The sequence below is a fragment of the Hippoglossus hippoglossus genome, chromosome 1 (genome assembly GCF_009819705.1).
Source record: "Hippoglossus hippoglossus isolate fHipHip1 chromosome 1, fHipHip1.pri, whole genome shotgun sequence".
Taxonomy (NCBI): Eukaryota; Metazoa; Chordata; class Actinopteri; order Pleuronectiformes; family Pleuronectidae; genus Hippoglossus; species Hippoglossus hippoglossus.
In genome coordinates this window covers 5208589-5235188 of record NC_047151.1, presented here as the reverse complement: position 1 = coordinate 5235188, position 26600 = coordinate 5208589, and the positions used below count along the sequence as shown (strand labels likewise).

General features: G+C 41.7%; 1 protein-coding gene across 1 annotated transcript in view; it reads left to right on the top strand.

The window, feature by feature from the left end:
* The first annotated feature begins 253 nt into the window (after nucleotides 1–253).
* LOC117766542 (solute carrier family 43 member 3-like) overlaps nucleotides 254–26600 on the top strand; it is a 28928-nt gene continuing 2581 nt past the window's right edge. Inside the window, exons 1-9 of the mRNA XM_034593659.1 lie at nucleotides 254–287; nucleotides 14589–14830; nucleotides 15131–15260; nucleotides 23436–23482; nucleotides 23571–23647; nucleotides 23750–23842; nucleotides 23922–24061; nucleotides 24153–24256; nucleotides 25151–25291. Coding sequence (XP_034449550.1) covers nucleotides 14638–14830; nucleotides 15131–15260; nucleotides 23436–23482; nucleotides 23571–23647; nucleotides 23750–23842; nucleotides 23922–24061; nucleotides 24153–24256; nucleotides 25151–25291 — 925 coding nt within the window. The 5' untranslated portion in view covers nucleotides 254–287; nucleotides 14589–14637. The remainder of the gene's footprint in view (nucleotides 288–14588; nucleotides 14831–15130; nucleotides 15261–23435; nucleotides 23483–23570; nucleotides 23648–23749; nucleotides 23843–23921; nucleotides 24062–24152; nucleotides 24257–25150; nucleotides 25292–26600) is intronic.

Sequence of the window (26600 nt, the reverse complement as noted above, 5' to 3'; positions counted from 1 at the left end):
ATATATCAGTGGTTTAAAGTCGAAAAAACCGCTGCAATGTGTATTTCCATGTCCTCTCTTCTGCCTCTCTTTGGAGCTGCAGACAGAACAGGCTGTTTTCGCCTTCCTCTTGAGCCCCTCCTCTGATTGGCTGACTGCACTTTGAGTGACACGCGACCAGGCCTATCACCAGTCTCATTCTGGCACATTGACTCTCTGGTAAACACAGCTGAAAGTCCCGTTATGTTTGAAGCTATAGAAGACCAGCCACATATTTACAGTCGGTTAAAACAGGATGTTTCTGAACGGTAAGTTACACCGTCCTCATGTTTGTTCAAGTTTTAGCAGGACAGTAACGTCCCGAGTTACAGTACGGAGTTTCATAACGGAGTTTCATTCCCGAGTAACGAGTAACGTCTGCGTTACTCCGTACTGAGCACAGAGACACGGCACGTCAGAAGAGATAAAGCGTAACCGCTGGTCTCGAACAGTGACGTTCTTAGGAGGAATGTGCACGGACACATTCTCTTCCTTGCATCGCTCCACGTTGCAGTGTTTCTTCAGTGTTGTCTGTTGTGGTTAGCCTGTGATAGCTAACAAGCTGCTAGCTCAGCAACAAGTCTGCTTGGTGTCGCGTTCGGTGTGGAGGTGGGGGTGCTGGACTGGTACCGGCTGGGTGGGGATGAGAGACGACTGCGATCCCAAATGACTCATACGGGGGTGGAAGTACGAAACGCGACGTTTGGATAACATATTTCTTTGAATGGACTGAGTGAAAAAGTCCGCGGAGTGACTGTTTTCATACTTTGAGGGTCCCTACTGACCCCCTTCAAGTCATTACGGATAGTACAAGCCCAGAAGTTGTATTTTACACAATATGGGCGCTTTAAGAAGACATTGTAACACATGACAGGGGCAAGTGTCAAAGTACAAAACTGCAAAGGCTTTTTTCTGCTGCTTTAGAGGGGAAGCTAATTTGTCATCAATGATTAACATCATCAACCACTCAATTTGTCATTTATTACTATAGTAATAGTATACTGTAATTATTTCCCTTTTTATGTTGTGTCTTTGATTAATACGACATTTAACTTTGTCATTGTAAAGATGGTAAACATGACAATTATAAAGTTCAATACAGAAAAATGCTCCACTGTGGTCACCAGCTTGTTAGCTAACTTTTTGGATCACTTGTTTGTTACATTGCAAAATTTGAACTAATCATATAATAGTATTTATTTGTATTGCTTTAAGTAATTGGCAATGAATGACTACTTTTTTAAATCATGAATAATTTGCTAAGAAAGTGCTCCATGCTATCTATGATCTAAATATGAAATCTATACATTTTTCTCAAGTAACAACATTATTATGATTTGTTTCACTCCAACACTGTGTTAATTGATCAGGGCCATGAATCCTGTATCTATATTCAGAAAGACAGAGGTAGATGTTACTGTACTAGTTATATTTATTCACAAAATTTAACATATTTACAACATTCACATCATTCAAATATTTATAATATTGTACAAAGGGGGAACGGGGGGGGGGGGGGGGGGGGGGTTTTTGGTGTAGGAAAAGGGTGAGGGTGGCGGGGCCAAGGAGGGAAGGAGTGGGTGAGGTAAGAATGGGTGAAGGGAAACGTCTAATCATCCCTCTCTTCTTTGAGCACTGATTCGCCTTTTTCTCCTTCTCCACCTCTTCTCTCTGCTCCAGCTCATCTCGGCCTCCACCTTTCTGCAGCTCAGTCCCATAGTTGGAGTCGTCTCCTCCTGCTTCACCTCCAGCCCCGACTCTTCCTATGCTCCTTTTCTTTTGTAGTGCGCAAGCCCGGGCAGCCGATGTAGGGAGTTCTCCTTTTTTTGGTTTCGCATGTGATGAGCTGGTTCTTGTTAATGAGCTTAACCATCGGCCTCCTCTGTCCGACCTCCAGCAGGTTGACCTGCCCCTTCGGAGCCTGTTTTTCCTTGTCGACCTCCACCTCTCTGCTCCAGCTTGTCTCAGGCTGAGGTGGCTCCTGGTGCAGACTTGCCTCCATATTCTTAACCTTGGCCTGACACTCAGTGAGCTCGGCCATGCAGTCAATGTAGGCCCTGAGTCGAGCACGCCGTTTCTTGGTCTCCTTCTTTTTGAGACCATCTTTGTCTTTTAGCTGGTGTTCCAGCTGCTCCACCATCTCCTTCAGAGCCTGGATCTCCTTCTCCTTCTCCACCATTCTGTTCCAGCTTGTCTCAGGCTGAGGTGGCTCCTGGTGCAGACTTGCCTCCATACTCTTGGACTTGGCCTGACACTCAGTGAGCTCGGCCATGCAGTCAATGTAGGCCCCCAAGCCATGGAAACTCAACTGAATGCACCTGTTCTCTCCCCACTGGGAAGAGACAAATCTAAACTCTGAGTGCAGCACTCAAACAACTATAATTCAAAAACTATAAGTCCTATCTGTAAAATCAAGACACTGTGAGAATCCCAAGACGTTGCCGAACACACAGATATATTTGGGATTTGTGAGAGTAAAAAAATGGGACCGTGGGAGCGAGTTATGCGAGTTGATGCTCCTTCCAGAAATGTTTTCTCTGAAATAACATTAGACCCAATGGAGAGGGATTGGTTTTTCCTTAAAGGAGCTACACACGTCATGTAATGTGGTCCTAGCATTAGCTTAAGCTCCCGTCAACTTGTCCTTAAACACATTCAAACTCCCCATAAACCAATTAAAACTCACCAGTAAAAAAAAAGCATTTTCTGAAATAAATGACTGGGAAAACTTCCCTCATCAATCACCATGGCAACCAGATGCTTTGCTATGAATTTGAATCTGAATTTGATTGGCAGTGATGGCAGTTGTTTTTTTATTCTTTCTCTGCAATACTATAGTTAAATACCAAGGTTAATCTTCCCACTGTCACATTGTTTGGTAGAATAAGATGTGAAATGTGAAAATATCCTGGTGCTAAAGATGTGTTTTCCACAATGCCTCGCTCTGCCTGGCCTAGGCGACCTAACGCTACTTAGCATCACGCTATCACATATCACTCATTCATTATCACGTATCACAACATAAAATGACAAGAATACCACAGGAATCAAAGATAAGCAGCAGAAAACACAAAACAAGCCAGCAACAATATTCCCACATTTGTCATAGAAGCAACAGAAACCAGCACATTATCAACATTTAACAGAAGCAGGTAACAGCAGCAACTTCATATTATACAGTGGTCTCATTTCAAACTTAAATTATGAGCCTGAATTGTATCGGTTAGCATGCTGGGTAAATACAGAGAGAGAGTGAGACATGACTTACCTCAGTCAAGGTCAGAGTGCAATAGAAACTGTCTTAAACTTTAACAGTATTTAAGGCAATTAACAGCCAATCAGGGGTCTCCTATCAAAATTGTCCAATCAAAATCACCCTGTTGTCACAGCAACAATGGGGGTATTGAGGGAGTGTCCCTGTCAATCAAAATCAGCTTATATTTCAAATCTTAGCATCTGGTTGCTATGGTGATGAAAACACCTACTGATGACGAAGTTTTGCAATCATTTAGTTATACTTTTTTTCTTACTTAGATATTTTGATGACTATATTTGATTTACATTTGAAATAATAATGTTATTAATAATAACTAAATATTATATAATGTTATTAATGCTATTTAATTATATGTTTAAAACTCTTTAAAACTCACTAACTGAATGCACCTGTTCTCTCCCCACTGGGAAGAGACAAATCTAATATAATAATAATAAATAACAACACAGTGGAATGTTAGTCAGCTTTCCCTTGAATGCCAGCGAGAACGGTGTGTCGCAGCTCGCTCTTCCTAGCTCTACTGGAGGTGCTAGCGAGGGGCTACTAGCGCTAGCTGAAGATGACACACTCGGGCTCGGAGACCGCAGGACATTAAACGCTGTACAGTCTTTCAGATCCATGTGTGGAGACATAGCACAGAAGCATGTATAATTAAAGCCCTCAAAAAGCTAATTCATTTGCCTGAAAAAAATAAATAATAACAAGATAAATGAAAAAATATATATATTATTATAATAATAATAATAATTAAAGCCCTCAAAAAGCCAATTCATTTTGGTTACAATAATAAGAATAATCCTTACCATTTCAATAGGGCCTCCCACCATTCGGTGCTCGGGCCCTAATAAAATAATAATTTATAAAAAAATATAATAATAATAATAATAATAATAATAATAATAATAATAATTGGCCCGAGCACATGCTTTGGTGAGAATTTGAGGGCTTTAATTTGTTGTTGAATCCTTTGATGCTGATAATGCAGGAGTGGAGTTGTTTGTTGACGGCTCAGCATCAAAGGATTCATGGTCCATGTATGTCCGAGATACAGAACCTCGTGTTTTGATGGCGTGTAATCAAATCTTGACGCCACGCCACGTGTGACGAAAAATCGATCTTTGAGGTAGTTTTTATCTCCATCTTGTTTAGATGACACTCATCTCAATTTGAAGTTGATCTGATGTAAGCCCTGGGACAAGTTCGTCAAAGTAAAAATGTGAAAAATGGCCAAAATGGCCACTAAATGCAAAATGGCGGGCTTCCTGTTGCTTTTTTCAAAGTGCACCTCTAGACTTTTTTGTTTGTCTGGTCATGATACACCTGTGTATCGATTTTTGTGAAGATCGGTCAATGTGAACGCGTTCCAGGGGGCGCGGGGGGCGCTGTTGAGCCATTTTGCCACGCCCATTGGTAAGAATTTGAGCATGTTAAAGCCCTCGAAAAGCCAATTCATTGGCCTGAAAAAAATAAATAATAATAATCCTTACAATTTCAATAGGGCCTCCCACTGTCTCCTACTGTTCGGTGCTCGGGCCCTAATTATTCAACATATTGGTCAATCAGGATGTAACTACTTTATGTTCAGTTTAGAGTGAATATTTTCTGACAAACAAGTCAGGGAAGATCTTCCATGTTGTCTTGCCTTTTCTAACTCCTATAGCACTTTATCCTCTACATTCCAATTAAATCTACATATTTTCTGGGGATATCATGTCCTGCAAATGTATTAATCTTAATCCTGGAGCCGCATGCGTATGCTTCAGATCCACTCAGTAATTTCCCAAAGCACAAAACACATGGACACAAGTGCAATGCAAGTGGTGGGTTTTTGTTAGAACTGATTTGAAACTAAATTAACTTAGATCATCTGTTTTAAGGTTCAGTTACACTGGACAAACAGAAAGTTCATGTATCCCCAGTACAAACATTCTTTATTTACAAAATGTAGTACGCATGAGATATTTGGTATTGCTGGCGTTTGTCTGTCTGTCAGTCACAGAGATAACTCGGGAAGTTTTAAGTTGTTGGAATCGGGTCAGGATCTGTACTTTAGATTTTCCTTTTTTTCAAACCAGTCAAAGTTCAATGTCACAGCATGGGATCAATGTTTTAGCCTAATGCTAATGCAGGGAAAATACACTGAAAGCACATATACATACATATATAATGGTAACCATCTTTAATACAATTATATATTGTAAATTTAAGAATATTTACAAATGTTGAATTGATGTTACATATTTAAAAACATAAAAAATAGGAAACAATATAATTGATAATAATAGCTTACATATGCCCACAAAATAAATATATTCTGCTCATCATGTTTTACATTCTCATTGTACAGTGGCATTATGAATGTATTATTGTTTTACTATCTCTTTATAATTGTAACACTATAATTATATGATCATCTTGTCAATCAATAACACTCAACTGTGATCAAAAGTTCAAACTTTTGGTTTGAACTTTTAACAATGTAGCCCATATGGAATATTTAAGGTTGCATGCAGCATCTCTGACTGTATTTCAGTTTATTTGGTTGCACCGCAATATTTTTACCAGCAGACGTCAGTAATTGTGTGTCATTTGAAGTCTCCAGCTTTGGATCAATTTTCAATACTACTGGTTAAGAACCCTCAAAAATACTTTTTGGGTCTTTAGAGTTGAGTTATATTCTCACTCCAAAATTAAATGTCGGGGCCACAGATGGAAAATCTGTATTTTTAGTGTTGAAATTTATATGGGGTTAAACTTTAGCAGACAGTGCACACGTAAATTAAATCTTTAAAGCATCAGAAATCTTGGTTCTGGTGAATTTTAGTGTAAAATAATTTGGCTGCACATCATTTTTTTTCATAGACGTCAAAAGCCAAAAGGTTTGGAAAATAATACCACACTCTTTCAAGATTCAAGATTGAAGAGTTTATTGTCAAATGCACAACAATTACATTAAGCAATTGCTGGCAATGAAATGCTTGGGTCACAGGCTCTCTTATCGCAATGCTCAGAATATTACAGCAAAAAATATATAAAATAGAATATCAAAAATTTAAAATAGAAAATAAAATATATATATCTAAATATATATATACACCTCAAGAAAAAACAATAGTGCAATTATGTGCAAATATGCTAAGGTCCTGGTTTAGTAGAGTTATTGCAGATTGGAGGAGTTTAAAAGTCTTATGGCCTGGGGGATGAAACTGTCTCTGAGCCTGGTGGTGCGGGCCCGGATGCTGCGGTACCGTCGGCCAGATGGCAGCAGGCAAAACAGTTTATGGCTGGGGTGATAGGGGTCTTTGATGATCCGGTCGGCCTTCTTCCTACACCGCTGGGTGTAGAGGTCCTCCATGGATGGCAGCTCCGTCCTGGTGATGTGCTGGGCAGACTTCACCACCCTCTGTAAAGCCTTACGGTTGAGGGCGGTGCAGCTGCCATACCAGGCGGTGATGCAGCCAGTCAGGATACTCACTATGGTGCACCTGTAGAAATTGCAGAGAATCCTGGCATCCATGTTGAGCCTCCGCAGCCTGCGGAGGAAGAAGAGCCGCTGTCTGGCCGTCTTCCTGATTGAGTCTGTGTGGTTGGTCCAGGTCAGGTCATCACTGATGTGGACCCCAAGGAACCTGAAGCTGCTGACTCGCTCCACCGTAGTCCCGTTGATGGAGAGATGGAGAGGGGGGCGTGTTCTACTCCTTGTCTCTTCCTGTAGTCCACGATCAGCTCCTTCGTTTTGCCGACGTTGAGATGGAGTTTGTTGTCCTGGCACCAAGATGTCAGGGCTCTGACCTCCTCTCTGTAGGCCTTCTCATCGTCACCGGTGATCAGGCCGGTGATCATCAGCAAACTTAACGATGGTGTTGGAGCTGTGGGTGGCCACGCAGTCATGCGTGAACAGGGAGTACAGGAGAGGACTGAGCACACAGCCCTGGGGGGCACCGGTGTTTAGAGTCAGGGTGGAGGATGTGGTGCTGCCTATCCGCACCACCTGTGGTCTGCCCGTCAGGAAGTTCAGGATCCACTCACGGAGGGCGATGTTGAGCCCAAGGTCTCTGAGCTTGGTGACGAGCTTCAGGGGCACGATGGTGTTGAATGCTGAACTGTAGTCAATGAACAGCATTCTCACATATGTGTCCCTCTGGTCCAGGTGGGAGAGGGCAGTGTGAAGGGTGAGGGAGATGGCATCTGCAGTCGACCTATTTGGCCTGTAGGCGAACTGAAGAGGGTCCAGAGAGTCAGGGAGGGAGGATGTGATGAAGGGTTTGACTAGCCGCTCAAAACACTTCATGATGGTGGAGGTGAGTGCTACTGGGCGGTAGTCGTTCAGGCAGAGGATTTTAGTTTTCTTGGGAACAGGGACGATGATGGTCTCCTTGAAACATGCGGGGACTACAGACTGGAGCAGTGACAGGTTGAAAATGTCTGTGAACACATCTGCCAGCTGATCTGCACACACCTTGAGAGCTCGGCCAGGAATGCCATCAGGTCCAGGTGCCTTGCGTGTGTTGATCCGATCAAGAGATCTCCACATGTCTGCCCTGGATATTACAGGGGGGCAGCGGTCCTCCTGGGCCTCTTGGATCTCCACAGCCGGGGAGTTGCTCTCAAAGCATGCATAAAAGGTATTCAGATCCTCTGGGAGAGATGCAGACACTACATCAGCACTGCTGGACTTTCCTTTGTCGTCAGAGATAGTTTTGAGTCCAGCCCACATGTTCCTAACATGTTGGGAACAAACAGTTCCTAACAAGCCTTGGTGACGGCCTTGACATCTAAGTTTCATTAAACTTAGATGTGTAGCATTTGTAGCCAAAGCCTTACCACATGCCTCCTTTGTCCTTAAGACAAAGGAGAGATACCAGAACCCGGTCTCTCAGGGTCCTTCATCTTCTCACCTAGGTGTGAAACCTGCCCCTGGACCCAACTTTCCACCACTATTGGTCACTGTGTGCCACAGGACCCATGAGGTCACCAGGCAAATAAAAGCCCTGTTACCCCTCTGATAACTTCTCCCTTATCACTTATCCCGGAGGAGAGGTGTACCTCTCCTGCTCACCCAGCCAGGGAGACATTCTCCTTACCCAAGCTCTTTCGACCTCCAAGCAGGCCTGCCTGAAGTAGACTGCTAAAACCTTCCAAAAGGCTGCAACTGTCGTGTTCTTTTATCCCGAGATATGAGAAGAGCCGGTCTCGGTTTGGTTCAACAAGTATTTATTCAGAAGCAGTGAAAAGGTACAGCGTAGCTATGTGCACATAGCTATGGGCACTCAATACACAGCCTCAGCTTTCTAGTAGCACGGGGTAGTCAAGAGTCGCCCCGAACGGACGGCGGGTACAGTACTTATAATAGTAGGTATAACTTCATTGGTCAATAACGAGGGGGAGTCACCATGGTTTAGACCTTGGCTCTCCCTTGCTGGTGCGCAGGCGTGGTCCCAGCCTCTTGGCCCTGGAGTCTGCGAATGATGAGGAGCCGCTCCCAGGTTTGCCCCTCCTTTGACAGTAGCTGGGGAAATCTTCACATTCTGTTGTGTTTGGTTTCATGTTTTACAGACAGGCCTTCAGCTGAAGCCTTGTGGGTCTGCAGTATTTTTGCAGATATGGTGTTGTTGTTCATTGGAGTGAGAAACCTTGCATTCCTGCGTTATCGGCTGTATGTTCTGTGTGCGTAAGCATGCGCATTTTCTAGACAAAACAACGCCTTTCCTATCTGTCCTTCAGAACCCAGTGGCAGCTGCTTGAATTCTTTCATTCTAAGGGTATGTCACAGTTTCTTAATGAGCACAGTGCATTCATGTATGTGTGATGTTGAAAAAAGCTAATGGAGTTTAGGCTGTAATATAGTAAGTTAGGTATGAGAACAAGTTAAAGTACAGTGTATTGTATGCCACAGATGTACAGTCTCCACAACAGGCATTATCAGACAGGTGCGAGACTGAACTGCGATGTGACGCACACACACACACACTAACCAACTTCAAGATTAAAACTAGCCAGCAACGGCTACAAAAAGTCACTATGTGAAGGCCACACATTCTCCACATATTCAGCCCAAACTGCCCCTGCCCCCACCCCTGTCTAACATACTGCATTTGTTTAGAGTTCAGTTTCATTGCCATCTTCACAGACACACACACAAAGAAGAACATAGATTTTAGTCTTAACACAACACAAGAGCAATACTCAATATTTGCAGCTTCAAAAATTAAACATTTCAGACACTAAAATCCCAGAGATTATTTCAGACGTTTGAGGCATGTTTACTTTCAGGGAAAGAACGCACCAGGCGAAACCTATCCATGTGTAAGCACACGTCATACTAATGACACATCAAGGTAAACTTTCGATGCAGCAGATCAGGAAGATGACAAAGGTGGCTTGGGAAACTGTTGTCGCTTCCAAGGCTATAGTGGGTGCAACTGAGCCTGTCAGCACAAATATTAAAGTGACTAATACATCCACCGTCTCAAAACGTAACCGTCAAAACAGACCAAATGGTGGGGTGACAAAAGGCAGCATAGAGACACTGAGCGTTACCGCCATGTCCGCTAACTTTCCAGAGATAGGCATTCCCACAGTAGAAGCTGTAGGAAGCCATACTCTGACATTCTGGCCCAGACATATGACCAGCCAATAGACTGCTCGGATGATGACCGCAGCATTTCTGAGTACAGCTCAGACCATAGTAAATAACCCAGCAGACAGTGACAACACCTCTGAAAATCTCTCCCTGTAACACTGGCTCCCCGTGTTGTTACAACTCGGAGCCACGACACAGGCGAACCAGAGCTCGCTCCTCACGGCCATAACCAACCAACACAGTCAAACCCTGTTGGCTATTTTTAATATGAATATTAAATCTTTTTCTGATAGCCAATTTATTGTTTAAGGTAGCGTAATCCCAACGGTACTGTAACTACCTCATCATTAAGTGCAAAATAAACCCTTTCGCATTTTCTGAAGTTTCAGGTATTTCATGTTCCATTAATCTGTCCGGATCGCTCAGTTGACCAATCCTGCTCGAGACTGAGGTTGGGACCTCCTACCCCATTTACATATGGACACAGAAATGATCAGTACATGAAGTAACTTAGTGTTTGTTTGATTCGCTCCAGAGTTTATGAGACTGCATTTAAGCATCATGAAAAATGACTCGTCAACATTTTGTGCTCAGGATAATACCAGACGTGACGCTCACAGTCAGGACTCGTTACCTAAATCATCCCAATAAATAATAAAAAATGAACTCTGAACGTGAACTAGTTCATTTTCCTCTGCATGAACTGAAATTTGAACTAATTCCTTTTAAGTGTGAACTGGTACAACACTGCAAAAAACAACTACTGCACAACAGTCAGCATTGAATGGCAGAAGTAGTAGAACTGGATCATCACACTCCTGTGACCAATCCTGCATGAGACTGAGGTTAGGACCGCCTTTCTCATTAGCATATGGACACAGAAAAACAGAAATAAATAAATGTTGAAATAAATAAATGTGTCCCGCTCCATGAAGACGGCCTCTTTCATGGTCTGTGTAGAATGGAAGGCTGGACCGCTCTTGTGGCTACTGCCTATAACAGAGGTGCAGTTGGACATGCCACTGGTTTGCCACTGAAGCACAATGAATCCCAGGATAGGTTGGACTAGGAAGTACTCAGCCGTTGGAGCTTTATCACCCCATTGCGATTGACAAAACCCAGCTATTCAGTTTCGGCCTTGGCAAAGACGCACTTTGATGGATTAATGGTCAGCCTGGCACACTGAAGGCACTCCAGCACCCTTTCCAGACATCTGAGTTGACAATGTCATCAAGATAAGCTTCAGCGAAGTCTGACAGTTCACACAGTACCTGATCCTTTAGCCTCTGGAATGTTGCTTGGGCACCGTGAAGTCCAAAGGGCAAAGGGCAATTGGATCGGACCCTGTGATGTCTGGAAGGCTGTTGAGTGAGCGGTACCTGCCAATAGCCCTTACAGATATCTATTGTCGTTAGATACTTTGCCTTTCCAAGGCACTCTATCAGGTCATCAATGCGGGGTGTATGGGTGAGTCTGTATCAGTTTGCTGTCCTCGCATCTCAGCTTTCTGCAAAAGAGTTGCCAATGATGGGTCATTACGTTGCATTTCAATGACATTGTCGGGGATTCTCAAACCCAATGGCAGTTCAGGCTCAAATCTCAAGGGTGGTGTTACCGCTGGGTAGTGAAATATCTCTTGCCTTCTCTGTCGACGGGACTTACAAGACTTCCCAGGTACTGTCTCCAGATCAGCGTCATATAAGAGCAAAGCACTGAGGGGCTGAGAAGGTTCCTCCAACTTCTCAGCTTGAGCTCTAGTCACAGTCACATTAAATATATGACATTGAAATAAAACAACACAGGCAGGTCCCGACCAAGCACAGCAGGGAATGGCAAGTTATCAACAAGACCTACGTTTAAGAAGTGAGTTTGTCCTTGTATTTTGATATACATGTCTGCTGTTGGATAGGGCTTCTTATTTCCATGCACACAATATATAGGAACAGTCTCGTTGCCAAGAATACTTGGTGGTACAAAATGCCTGTGGACAAGAGTTTGGTCACTGCCTGATCCAAGAGCGCCTTTAGGGTTTTACCATTAACCTCTATCAAAGTAATTTTTGCACTTTGGTCCAATTTAACACTTGTTTCAACACTCCGTGGTACAAAAGACATCTGGGTTATCTTGGAGGAGTTTTGGGAGCACCTCGGTTTTGTATGGCTCTCCATTCCACATAAATAACACACCACCATTTTGACTGAAGGCTTCGAGGATTGGATGTCCCTCATGGGAGGCTTACCCACACTTGCGACTGGCCGTTGGTTGTACTGAGGGCCTGGTCTATGCCTATCCTTCCCTTCCAATCTGGCGTAGCTCCAAGGCCGACCCTTTTCCTGTGCAGCCACGAAAACATCAGCCAATTTAGCGGCCTCAGAAGCTGAACCTGGATTGTCATTATCATCAATATGGATGTATACATAAGGACTTCTAGCCTTGCCAATAAGAAAAGGAATAAGATGAAAAACCCAATCATTTTTCTGCCAACGGCAAGCCAGTGCAATGCATTCAAAGTTTATTAGAAAATGATCGTCATCATTTGTAAGCTTTTCCAATCTAGACTCATGAAACTGAGACTGACCCCCTGAGGCATATAGGACTGATTGACACCCTCATTGCTGTGAGCAGTTTGAGAAGTGGCGTCGATTTCTGGAGGCTCAGGTAGTTCGGGCTCAGCCGTCAAAGACTAAAGTCTGCATTTCCACTTGTAAGAGCTGGAAATGGTGTTGGAGTGCTCTAAAGCATTGGGTTACTAGGTCGGATATTTTGGGCTCCTTATCTTGGCCCTCAGTGCTGTCCACCCCTCCAGAAGCTCCATTCTCCTCCTCACAATTCACTTGTGCCTCTGATGCAGTGAGACTATTTGGAACATATCCTCGTCCCCCTTTCCCACTTTTTCCACCTCCCTCCATGACTTTGCGATCTCAGGGAGAAAGATAAAAGAAAGGAAAAAAATATATTTTTGTCCTTAACAGGAAGATCCCACAACGGCCACCTAATGTCGTCAAGGCATAAACACAAATTTAAAGAAAAAAAAAGGTTGAGTTTATTTACCCCCCAAAAAAGAAAAAAGTTTTAACAATATACAATACTGAAGAAACTACATTAACAGAGTTATAGGGCCCTTAAAAGAGGTCAACAAAACATAACTCTATTGAAAATAAGGCAAACAAAACAGGATGTCAACTCAATTAACAGACCTTCCAAAATGAGCCATGAGGGCAACACATATACTAACTGACCAAACTCACACAGGGGAGAACTACATATTGTCGTGGCAATTCTGCAATTCCACTCTGACAACAAGGAACGAGACACAAATCTCTTACAGTATTGTCACACTTTAATGCTCAGAGCATGGTGCACAAGACAAAGGTTGGTTTGTAATATGCACAGCGATCGGCAGCTGTTCTTTCTCTTTATACATTTGGCTCCTTCCTCCCCTGGTTGAGGTTGTTTCTAAGCCAAAGGTCAGGATCTTCTGATGACGTGAAGGCAACAATGCCTTAGTTTAGGCAATCAGGCCAAGATTCATTCAGTTGTACAGGATACAGCATGATCAAGGTTACATTGTATAAGATTCAACCTGATCAATCAAAGGGGAAATTAGCATGATCAAAATGTTACATTTCCCTCACAATATACAGTAACTGTATCACAAAGCAAAGATTATTTTGCTATTTTGCCAGGAAGGCGAACTCCAGGCAGGTAATTCAAACAAAGACAAATTATATTAATGTGTGATCTTAAGTGACTGCAAACTGTGCATGTGGTAGTGATGTGGGTGAATGTGTGGAATTAAACCTTCACATGTGTGGCTCCGTCCATCACAGAAATTAAAATCAATTGAACAAACTTTGTTTAGCTGATCGCCTAGTAGTAAGCGGAAGGCAAATCTCCTGACTGTGTAACAGTCAATCCAATCACGTCAATAACCAATCTGGGTCTAGGCTGCGTGAGATAGCGCCAACTACCTAATTAACATCCAGACCCATAGATGAAATATAATAAATATAGACAAAAATCGTTACAAAAACGTTTGAATACAGAAATGGATATCTGAATGTAGAGACGCATATATACATGTAACATATAGAATTATTAAATTAAATGTAGATTAAATGCATTTATTTTGTATGTAATTGTAAATGTATAGTCCTTTATACCTGCTTTCTCTGCTTCAGTTGGGAGCAGCTCCGCCCTTCCAGCCTCCGGGCCGTCCCCCAAGCTTGCTTCCTTTTTTCGTGGTGCTTCTCTAGTCATTACAGCGGCTTTGAGATGGCTGAGGTGCACGGTCAGTGAATAGGTAATGATCAAGATGGAACATTTGTGATATCTGAATGAGGATCTCTTGCTGATCACAGAAAAAAAAAAGGTAAGGCTTGTATTGGTGTTGTATTTAGACAAAGGTTATGTACAATTTAATTTGATAAACTGATCAACTGTGATTAAGACTAACTTTGACAAGCGAACAAGTTGTGTGTGTGTGTGTGTGTGTGTGTGTGTTGAATCAAGAGAGACACATTAAGACTCTCTATGTTTAGGCGCGTCTTGATGCCAGGAACAAAATCTGCTGAACTAATTCCAGCACCACAGCACCACAACTCTTCTTAGAATAAACATGGTGTGTGTGTGTGTGTGTTGCTCCATCGTACTGACTGCCTGTTCTTCTCCAGGTGACCCCTGTGATCCTGCTTTGTGAACTTTTTTAAGTTTTACAGCAGCACTTCACTCTCCTGGCCCAGCAGAAGCATTTGGCAACATGCTCAGAATTCAAGGGGGAAAAGTGAAATTACAACACTGGTTGACACTGTTGTCGGGGCTGGTGGAGAGTTTGTTCTTCACAGGGATTGCCTATGGCTGGGCTTCTCTTGTGTTTGTGCTGAAAAATGATGGATACTTTGCTGCATACTGCACCAATGCCACCAGAGATGAAGATTATGCTGTGTATACTGGTATGTATGAATTGGTATCATTAAAGGTGCAGAAACATGCATAGACATGCAGGCAACACAACAGCAACAAAAACTGTTTAGAAATCATTGAATACATAGAGTTTTAGAAGTAGGGCAAATAAAAGAAAACCAGCTCTTCTGCTTGATCTATTCAAATATTTCAGTAAAACAACACAGTTGGTTTGTAGATTTGAATTTTCCTGCACAACCTCATCTAAATGTCACTAGACTAGTTTAAAGATTAGATGATACAACACACATGTATTGAACTATTATTAAGTTTTTCTTTACTCATTCCAGATTGTAGTGGTCAGGACGAGCACTTCTCTCAGGTCATGTCAGTCGCTTCTATTGCCACCACAATACTGCGCTTCCCCATTGGATATGTTTATGACCGCTGTGGAACTGCAGTTACAAGGATAGTGGCAATGTGAGTACGACATCAAGAAAACCTGTCTGTCAAATCTTGACTTGCTCACGGGCATATCTCCTTAGCAGCTTATAGAACTCGGGCAGTGGGAGGTTTCCATCTCGTGTTATGCACCTTTCGTGTCCTGTAACCCACGATGCCTGGAGTAGTTTTTTTTAACCCAGCAGCATGTCTGTCTTGTCAGGCTTTTAATATTGCACAGTCGAAAAACACAAAGTCAACATGTCTCGTTCACACATTCTCCCTCTGATGCACTTCTTAGCCTTCAGCTCACTCACCACAAAACTTGCCTCCATAATATTGTCTCCGTCAGAATGTGGTCTTCGTAAAGCTACTTATTAGTCCAACGAAGTTTGTTCAAGTGCATTTTGTCTTTGCAACTCATTCAGTTTAGTTTTTAGCTGTAAATATTTTTCCTCACTGTAAGCACGTCCTTGCAAACTACTGTCGTGGCAATTTCTGCAATCCCACTTTAACAACGAGGAACGAGACACAATTCTCTTACAGTATTGTCACACTTTAATGCTCAGAGCATGGTGCATACGACAAAGGTTAGTTTGTAATATGCACACCGATGGGAAACAGTTCTTTGTCTTTATACATTTGGCTCATCCCTCCCACTCTGGTTGGGGTTGTTACAAAGTCAAAGGTCAGGATCTTCTGATGACATGAAAACAACAATGCCTTAGTTAAAGCAATCAGGCCAAGATTCATTCAGTTATACAGGATACAGCATGATCAAGGTTACATTGTATGAGATTCAATCATGATCAATCAAAGGGGAAATTAACATGAACATATTGTGGTCAAAATGTTACATTTCCCTGACAATCCCCCCTTTTGATCATGTTGGATCAACACTTAATGTAAACACTTTATAAGGTGGGGGAATCCCACTCTGTCAGGGGTTGACCGATTGAGGTTACTTCAGTTGTGTGCCAAGATCATCAACATTAGATGGTGGAATCCAGTCTGGGATAGGGTAGAGGTCAATTTGCATAGCAGTAACAATGGCCTTAGTGCATTGTTTGCGTATCAGACCAATCATACAAGTGATAACAGAAATAGCAATCAAAAACATGACAATGCTTACAATCAATGTGCGAAAGAACGATGTACCCATGGATGACAGGGGGCCAAACACCTTCGAAAAAGGGTCCCACCCATGCACATCATGCAGATCTTTTATCCCTTGTTCAGTATTCTGTTTTAGCTTAGTTATCTCTGCGTCATTACTAGCAATATAGGAACAACATTCAGTATGAATAACTTGACATACACCACCCTGAGAGGCCAGCAAAAGGTCCAAGGCCGTTCTGTTTTCTGTTGCTACACGTGCTACATCGTCTAAGAGCCTTGATGTAGCTGTTATGGCGGGTGTAGAAAGATTCATGTGACGTTCTAACACTGTGGATAGTGACTGAATCTCTTCTTGGGACGTAAACACCCCATATGAGGGTATTAGGAGTCCTAATACACGTTGGGTGGTTGTTATTGTGCATCTGGCCCTGCGGTGGAGTGATGATAGCTCTGCTGCAGATACTTCCCTGATTAGGGGTACTAAAAATGCTAGATAACAACGACTGTTGGATTCTTTTGGAAAGCAGCTGTAAGCCTGGTCCCCACAGACTAAATACACCTTCTCTGGCAGTGCAGACTGTCTGTTAAAAGAAACAGTCTTTGTTTGACCGTTCTGTTAATTTTGATAAGATAAAATAAATGATGTCCATTTCATGTGGCCAATCAGCGTCCATACGGCATGTAGGTCGTTCCTTGTCTTTTTGACACCAGATTACAGATTGTTTCAGATATTTACTTGTGTTGAGATCTTTTAGTAGCACGATGCAGCCTTCTGTTCCGCATGTAGTAATTTGATAGTGCTTGATAGCTATCTCTATCACAATTGTTACTTTTGCATAGAAAAGACATTGGCTTTTCATCAACATTAGATCTAGAACTGTGTTGCAAGTGACGCAGAGTAATTGTACTGACATTGGCACTGTTTTTTTTCTAGACACAATACAATTGGGACCACGATCATAAGGATTAATATTGTACGGCAACATGTTGTTCGTTCAAGATCACGGACTGTCTCCCTAAAGGGGTGCTGGAGTCTGTAGTCAGGCATTGATATTTAGCCCTAACCCTCCCCTTTTTTTGCTGTTTCTTCCTTGGTTTGCAACAGCTGTTGGTTGTTGGTATGTTTTTTACACCTCAGTGAGAGCAGCCGTCTTTCTTCTGCTTCTGTTCCTCGTCTGTGAGTGGAGCGGGACTCTCTCCCTGGGCCTCCGTCTCAAGTGGCGGCCCCTTTCTGCAATGGCTGGCGTGTGTCCCGGTGGTTCTTTCTTTCACATTAACCGCTGTAGGTTATCAGCACCCAGTCTCCTGGTTTCAGGTTATGCAACTGGCCCTCTGCTGGTTGCGGGAGTGCTGCTTTTACCTGTGTGTATAAGGCTCAACATTTTGGTTAAGTGCACACATTAACTAAGCATCACATCTTCTAGGAGTTCTGAGTTGAGGACTTGATTTTCTTGGGGGAGGGCCATCCCGGTATTCATAGGTCTGCCTGGAAGAATTTCAAATGGTGACAGACCTGTTCTGGCCCTTCCCCTCCCTCTCATGGCCATTACCACTACCGGTAGTGCTTTTATCCATGAGAGTCCTGTGTCATCACAGCATTTGACCAGTTTGTTTTTAATTGTTCCATTTTCTCTTTCAACTGCTCCACCACTCTGTGGATGATAGGTGCAATGCTGTTTCAGATTGATACCTAAAAATGTTGAAAGTTGATTATTTGCATTATTTACAAAATGAGTTCCGTTATCACTGTTGATGTTATGTGGGATTCCCAATGGGGGAATGATTTCTCGCACTAACACCTTTGCCACTGCAAAGGCATCTGCTTTACCTGTAGGGAAAACTTCAACCCATTTAGAAAACATGTCAACAGCCACAAGACAATATTTCTTTCCTTCACATGGTGTTAGTTCAATGAAATCCATTTGCAAGTGATCAAACGGTTGGCCAGGGGCTTGTATGTCCTGGCCTCTTGTAGTGTTGCTTGTCAGACAAATTAAACATTTCGAAAAAAACATTGTGAGTAATTTGTGAAACCCGACAATTTTCAATAAAAACAAAAAATAAACAAAACAACAAATAAACATTTAAACAGACATGGACGGCCGTCCTCAGATTGACATACATTGTTAACATTCAGCCCTTTTACAGGCTGCTTTCTCTATGTTGCATGGATCTGTGCTTCTGCTAAATCTGTGAGAGAAAGGCAAGAGGAGTATCAATCAATTGTGACATTTACAGTATGTTGGTTAGTTGTGCCGCTTCCTTTGCTGCTGTATCTGCTTGAGCATTACCTGTTGAAACAGAATCACTTTTAGTGTGAGCCTCACACTTACAGACAGATATCGCTGTAGGGAGTAAAATGGCTGTTAATAGAATTAGGTTGTTGCTCTAGCACAGGGGTCTTCAACTAAAATTGCAAGAGGTCCAGACATCAACCCTCCTCCCCTTCTGGGGTCCGGATAATTAGAGACATACAAATATGGGCTCTGACTAAATCAGCTTAATTAACATTTTTATTGCACAAGGTTGCTTTTGTAACAATACAAAATCAAACACAAACTGGCAAAAATACAATGCCTATTCTGGACAAACATGAAACAAAGTGCAATAAACATTTTGTCAATTTGCATATAGGCCTACATTCCATTTAACCATAAAGATGTAACATCCTCAAAGACAAACATATAAAGTGCTTTAAGTTGAACTGAACTTAACAACCACTTAAAGATTGAAGCAAAAACTTCTTAGAAAAAAGAACAAGAAATCATTTTCATAGTTTCATTCACATGTAGCCTATTGTCTGTAGGCCTACTTCCCTAATTCAGTGGGAGAAATTGGCTTTAGCTTTCTCTGCTAGTATTTTGAACCTTGGGAGGAATGGGGTCACTGTGATTCTCAAACAGGAATGTAAATGTAAAAGAATGTCATTCTTGAACGGTATTTGGTCTTAAAAATGTTAAGTGTTGAGAATGCTGATTCGCAACTGTATGTGGAGCCATACATTGTCAAGGTGTGTACTGCCACTTTAGTGAGACCAGGGAAAACTTTCTCAGGTAGTCTGTAGCCAGAAGCTGGCAGCATTACTAACTGCACACTGCTCTTTCAGTACTACATTTGCTTGCAGATCAACAAGTTCCATCTGTAGAGATGCCATATCTACCCACTTGAAGGTAATTTTAGCCTCCTGTGAAAACGTGGTCACATTTTTGACAGAAAAGGATTCTGAATGAAAAGGAGGACCTGTTCTTCCAGGCTGAAGTCATCAAAACGATCACTGAAGTTTCCAATCAGTTTTTCTAATGAACTCAACGTGAGAGGAAATATCTCTCTCACCCTGAATTTGCTTCATTGCTGGAAAATGTGTAAAGTTCTCTTGGAGATCCACTTTGAAAATCTCCAACTTCGGCTGGAAAGACTGGACAGCTGCTACCAAATCACACACAGAGTTGTTCTTGCCCTGCAGTTTTAAGTTGAGGTCATTTAGGTGTGAGGTTATGTCAACTAAGAAGGCCATAAAATCTTTTTTTCTCTCATCTTCCCAAAACTGAGCAATCTGTCTGGCCTTATGATTCTTCTGTTGTTCCAGGAACATTTTTATTTAATTTCGAATGGCCCAAACGCGTGCTAGAACTCTGCCTTTGCTCAACCATCTCACATTGCAGTGCAGCAGTAGGTCATTTGAATTTGCATCAACTTCCGTCAGGAATTCTCGAAGGAGGCGATGTTTATGTGATGACGATGCCCTGAGAAAGTTGATAAGTTTCATCACAGTATTCATAACCTCTGCATACTCTTCTGAAAGAGCAGAACAGACTGATGGATAATGCAGTGATATCATGGAGGGAGCTCCATCGGTGGTGATGGACACACCATCTTTCATACTGATACCTCTCTGTGTTAACATTTCTTTTATAAGTAAGTATATGTCTTCCCCTCTGGTGTGTGTTGTAAGTGCTGTGATGCCTAAAATGTCCTCACAGAAATCGTTCCTCTCTGCGTGGTAAAATCTGACATATACCAAAAGTTGAGCATTGTCACTAATATCAGTTGATTCATTAACTGCTAAAGCTATGCACGGTGCACTAGCAGTTTCTCTGGTCACTGAGCAGCTGTGACCAGAGAAACTCACTGTTTTCACTGTTTCCACTGTTCTTCAACAGTCACTGATCGGCTGCTTCATGTGAACGAGCTCTGATCTCACTGCGTGTGTCTCTCTGAGCGAGTGAGTGGGCACTGCCCTTTTTCTTCTTCAAGTAAAGGAATATTATATTCCTGTTTGCGCACGGCTTTCCTGCCAAACAAATATACTGATTGAATAAAAAAAATCTAAATATCAGGTTGGGAGATTAGTCTCTACTTTCCCTCCCTCCACATCTCCTGCACAGTGGTGAGCACTAGAGCTGTGGACATTTCTTGATGCATTGCGACGTGGACTCTGTCGATGCAGATACGGAACACAATCGATTCATGTTGTTATTAGCGATGTCAAACCGCTGAACAAGTATCACACCGCGGCTCCAGGATAGACGTTCATTAAAGGTCCGGTCGTCCTGTGTCTGAGTCTCTGTCCGAGTCTGCTTCCTCCTCACTCCTCCTCTGACCTGCGCTCACTTTACACTTTAACAATAAACACCAGCACTGATCACAAGTTATTAGAACACGTACAGGACTGACGTTTACTTTGTTTGTTTGATTCTCTAGAATCTAGAGACACTTGTTTAAACCTGCTACACAACACAAGACGTAACGTAATACGCACAGACATGACATTCGGGTTAAAGTGATGGAATGATCCGGAGATGATAACGGATGACTAAATACATGTGATTATCAGTTCATGTGTGAAGAGGGACAGAGACGAGCAGACAACACGCACGCACACACACACTCCTGCAGACAGAAGTTCTTCCCTCTGATTATGATGCATGTGTTTTAACTGTATTGTTGCAGAAGAAGCGACGCCCCGTTTATCCAGGAACATAAATATGATAAGGGGCAACCTTGATACAGTAAAGGCTACAATCAGAGTTGGTCCTTTTAAGCCTTAGGTGCAGCACACAAGTCTAACCTGAATGAATGTGAAATCAGTGGAGAGCACTGACCACTGACATAGATTGTTGTAGTCTGATTTATAAATTGAAAACCTTTTTTGTAAATTACAGCACACACGATATAACAGTCACATATTACTTTTTAAAGCACTTTCTTAATAAAAAGGGAGTTCATATTTGACTGACCAATTGTATTAACTAATGAAAAAGCAGCCATGTGCAGTAATATAGAGAATTGTGGATGTGAGCATCGAGAGTTGTTTGGAGTTCAGAAGTCTTGACTGTTGGGACAGCTTTTGCTTCAAGGAATAGACCGCAGCTCCCGTTCCAGTTGTACAGGTTTTTCTTCTCTTGCGGGGAGCTGAGTGGTGATGAACAAAGGACTAAACTACTAGTGCCTCGAGTTAACAGCTAATTAGCCAAAAGACTAAAACAAATCTATTTTACTTGTGTCTTGCTAATGTACACACATTAGCTACTAGGTTATGTAACAAGTTAGGGCATACAGGCTAATGTACTGTACTTACATCAAGACAGTATTTTCCCCTAAAATGTTATGTTTAAATATGCAGATTGGCTTCGTTGGTGAATTTAGGAGAAATCTACAGATGCAGACAGACAGAGGGTAGTAAAAACAGACACTATCTAAATGTGTATTTTTGGAAATTTCTTTCCATTAGAGTGAAAGAAGACATGGAAGTGTCCTGTCTTAAAGAGTAACTGCATAATTTTGATTGTAGGCTCCTCATCTAATAACTATTAATTCTATTAGTTTGTTGTTTGCTGATAGACAGTCCTCCCTCAAATGTGAAAGGAGGAAATTGAAGGTACACTGAAACTAAGTCCTTGTCACCAGTTATTGTGTGTGTGTGTTATTATAAATATATACTAGAAACTATAGTAACATAGAAAACATGCATATTGTGGCGTAGTTTCCTTTGCTGTTGATGCTCCTGTGATAAACCCTGTGAATACTAAAGAAGACCATTGTCTCTGTGTGAACTGTTGTGAATATCTAACAATTGTGTGAGTGTAAGGGTATACAAATTTATTGTAAAGTAAGTCAGCGATGTGCTAATATATTTAAATCTTTGTTTTAAAGCATTTTTTTATTATAAATAATTATGAGAAGTGCACTTTTTCTAACTTGAGCCCGTGCCCCCCAAAATGTCTGTGCACGTCCCTGTGTGTGGCAGACGACGTTGCTGCCGGGGTCTCCCAAACACAGCCAGAGACAAACCATTCAGGTTTCAACATGCTTTTATTTCAACTGCAAAACCCACTAACATAAATTCAAAAGCAGCGACTGAAAATCACGTGCAGCTCAGCTCTGTTTTTCCATCTCTGTCTCTTTCTCCTGCCGCCTTTACAATTCCAAGGAGAGTAATTGGCCAACTAACTTCAGCTGTGCAAATGAACTCTCCCTGGTTCATCTGGAGGTGTTCTCCAAACCACCTCCACAATGGGTTTCTTATGTTTTATGCATTTTTTCTCTCTGTCATGGCCACACCTCTCCAAAGTTTTTAAACCCCTCAATAGGAGAGTTTTTGGGCAAGCACAGTTTTGGTTTGAAATTTTATTTGTCTGGTTGAGCAGAAATGAAGACTTTTGGAAACACCCTTGTTCACTTCCTTATTGGCTCTAATCAGTCACATCTCAACTACCAGTGGTGAATGCAAAGTGTTCCACCTCACTGTCTTCCCAATTTAAGAAATCCCTGCCTATACCTTTCTCTATTGCTATTCCTGGTTTGTAGAATTTTGCAACTATACAACCAAATCAGACAGACAATCTGTTTCCTGTTTCCACAGGCACACACATGTCCAGTACGAATGAATGGTTATATGATATGCATCTTGCAGGTGTGGTGGATGGAGATGTTATCATTTTAAAATGCTGTTTTAAAATAAAAACACAATTGTGGCCAGATGAGCTAAACCTCAACATGTCTCCTATTTTGCATATCAGAGTTCTAACACCTTGACAATGAAGAAAGAACCAAAAATCCTAACACTCTCATGATCATGACATTATCTGCCTGCAGGTCATTGTACACCACTGGCACACTGCTTATCACACTGTCAAATGCAGGTATGTTGTCTTTTTTATTGTATTGTGTCAATACTGTAACCAGATAACATGTCAGCTCTCTTTCCATTTATCTCTCTTTCTCACACAGAGACGTCTGTGTTGCTCTACCCGGGTTTGTCAAGTTTAATAGTTGCTGGAACGATGCTCTACATCACCAATGCTCAGGTGTGTGGTGACCCAGTTTAAATATTTCACCTCACTTGTGGGTCTGAGAAAGTGCATGAGCTAGAACGCAAGAAGCTCTAATGTGGTAACTTCTCTCTTAAGGTGGGGAACCTGTTTCATTCCTATCGCTCCACCACCATCACCATATACAATGGAGCATTTGAAGCCTCTGCTGCAGTTTGTCTCATTATAAAGGTATCGTATTATATCGTGTTAGGCTCTTTGATTCTTAATCAAAAAATTAAAAGGGCTTACAACCTCCTCCTTTCTCTAGTTGCTATATGAAAGAGGAGTTTCTCTGCAAACATCTTTTCTCTTCCTCACCTTGTGTAACATTATCCACTGCGTCCGCACCATCTTCCTGATGCCCAGACGACATATCCCCTACCCACTACCAGAGACATACACCTATGGGTCAGAACAAACTGCATAATCCTAAGGGATTTAAACCATTAGTTTGTTTCTGCAGCAATTTAACTGTTCTCTCCTTCACCTGCTCTGACAGGGTAAGCTGTACTGTACAAAAACGAAAAAGAAGACAGGAGGAGAACGACACAGTGCAAAAATTTAAGGAAGGAGATGCGGAGAAGACTGAAAAGGACGAGAAAGGTTACTTTTGAGTCTGTTTTGTACAAACATCCTACAGTCAAATAACATATGAGAGAAAACATTGTTTCTTTTATATGGACATGAAGCTACTTTCATGGTCCAATATGCATTGCTGCTATGGCTTTGTGGATGTGTCATTCATGGCTGTGTCCAAAATCACTCACTAATCACTTTGTAGTGAGTTTGGCCTTTTTGTAGTGCTGTTGGAATGTTTTGTGAATATTTTATAACTTTGTGGACTCATTGTACACAACAGTAACTTCATGAAAAGTAATGTACAACCGATGGGCACTAGCTGAGACGAGAGGGCAATACTTCTTAGCCATCTCTCTCTGGTGATTCTACTCCTTATTTTTATCTTAAATATCTGAATTATCATGAAGATGAAGACAGTCAGGCTTATATGCAACAGAATTTTGTTGTATGTTCCCTAATTATCCTGGCAGTAAAATATGTTAAAAGATGGGAGCACATCTGCACATCTAAACACCCAACTTACCTTACAAGTATTATTACTAAGTTCAAATTTTGTATTCATTTATTATGGGATTTTCCAAAGGCCGACATTATTGTTGTTATATGTCATAATCTTACAATGACATGATAACCAGCACAGAGATAACGTGTTTTTCTCTTTTGCAGATGAGCTCACTAGTCCTCAACATAGAAGTTCCTATGGGGTCGTGAATGAATGGGTGATTTCAAACACAGCCAATGTCTGTCCTTTCCAGTAATTATAGGAAATGTGGGAAATCGCTGCCTCATGTAGATGCACAGTGCACAGCAACATATCATGACAAAGTATCTTGTAATGTCTAACAACTTACAAGAACAAATTTTTCATCTGAAAATTGAGTTTCCTGTTTTCCAATCATCTTGTTTCTCAATCATCAGCCACTTTCAGGAGCTGTGTGTTTTCATGGCTCTTCTTCTGTCACCTGGTTTGGGTGGTCACCATCATCCTCAGTCAGTTCATCTTCTTATCCAACGTCAACCCCATGCTCACCCGGATGGCTGATGATGACCAAACCGTTGGTGAGGTGTAATGAGCATTTCCAGGAGTGTAACAAATAAAAGTTCACTCCTTGTCTGGATTGTAAGATAAAAGGACATGTTGTTCCATGCACTCATTAATGTAACTGGTTGGGGTGAGAGGAGAGAAATAGGGTGGGGGGGGAAAACACTAAGCTTGTTCCACAGGAGAGGAGCCTGGATGCTGAATTAGCTAATTAGTTTTATCTGGCTTCATAGATAAATAAAGCTTGGTGTTATCTGTGTAACAATGGAAATCTATGTAGAACCTTCTGATAATGTTGCCTAAAAGGAAGCAAATATTAAGTGAAAGGTATCAGTCCAAGTACAGAACCCTGTGGAAGTCCATGATTAATTGTTATGTACCTGGAGGAGTGATTGTTAACATGAACAAAAAAGTATCTAACTGATAACTATTAATTATTTCTAGTGCTGTTTCTTTAATCCCAATAATATCTTCCAGTATCTGCAATCAAATCTTTTGATCGATTGTGTCAAATGCACTAAGATCTAGCAAAACAAGTACAGAGACAGGTTTAGACGTCCATTATCTGAGGCCACCAGAAGGTTAATGGCAACTTTCACCACTGCTTTTTATGTATTATGATCTAAATCCTGACTTAAAGTTTACTTGCAAATGGTTCCTATGTAATTAATCACAAATTGGTTAGCACAAGCTTTTTCAACGAGAGGGAGGTTGGATACAGGTCTATAGTTAGCTAAAAAATCTGGGTCAAGAGTTTTAACCAGAGGTTTAATTACAATCTTGAAAGCCTGTGGTATGTCACTTGTTATTAAATAATATAGATTGATTTGATCTGTTAATTACAGGTAAAACATCCTTAGTCATAGGACCTTAGGGAGAAGTTGATGGTTTGGATGAGGAAACCATTGACGTCAACCCAGAGAGCTATAGAAGAAAAGCAGGTGCTGCAGTTTGTAACTGTACTGGACATTTGTGGGAAAGAGGTGATGTTGTTCCATCATTATGAACACTGACAGAAATGGCAAAGTCTTATACTAGTACTAGTATCTACTAGTACTAATACTAGTATCTCTTTCACAATGGATTCCACAAAAACAAAGGTGACTGCAAAAAATGCAGCTGAATATCAAACAAGGATAAGTTCACAAGATGAATATAACTTAGCAAAAAAATAAACATTTCCCATGGTACATTATGAGACAATGCTTATGATCAGATCTGAGGGTTTCTTGACTAGAGTGGAGTGTGACTGGAGAGCTGCTGAGCATGACTGTCAAAACAGAGGAGTGCAGATGATCCTGAGGCAGATGAAAAAACAAGGGGTTA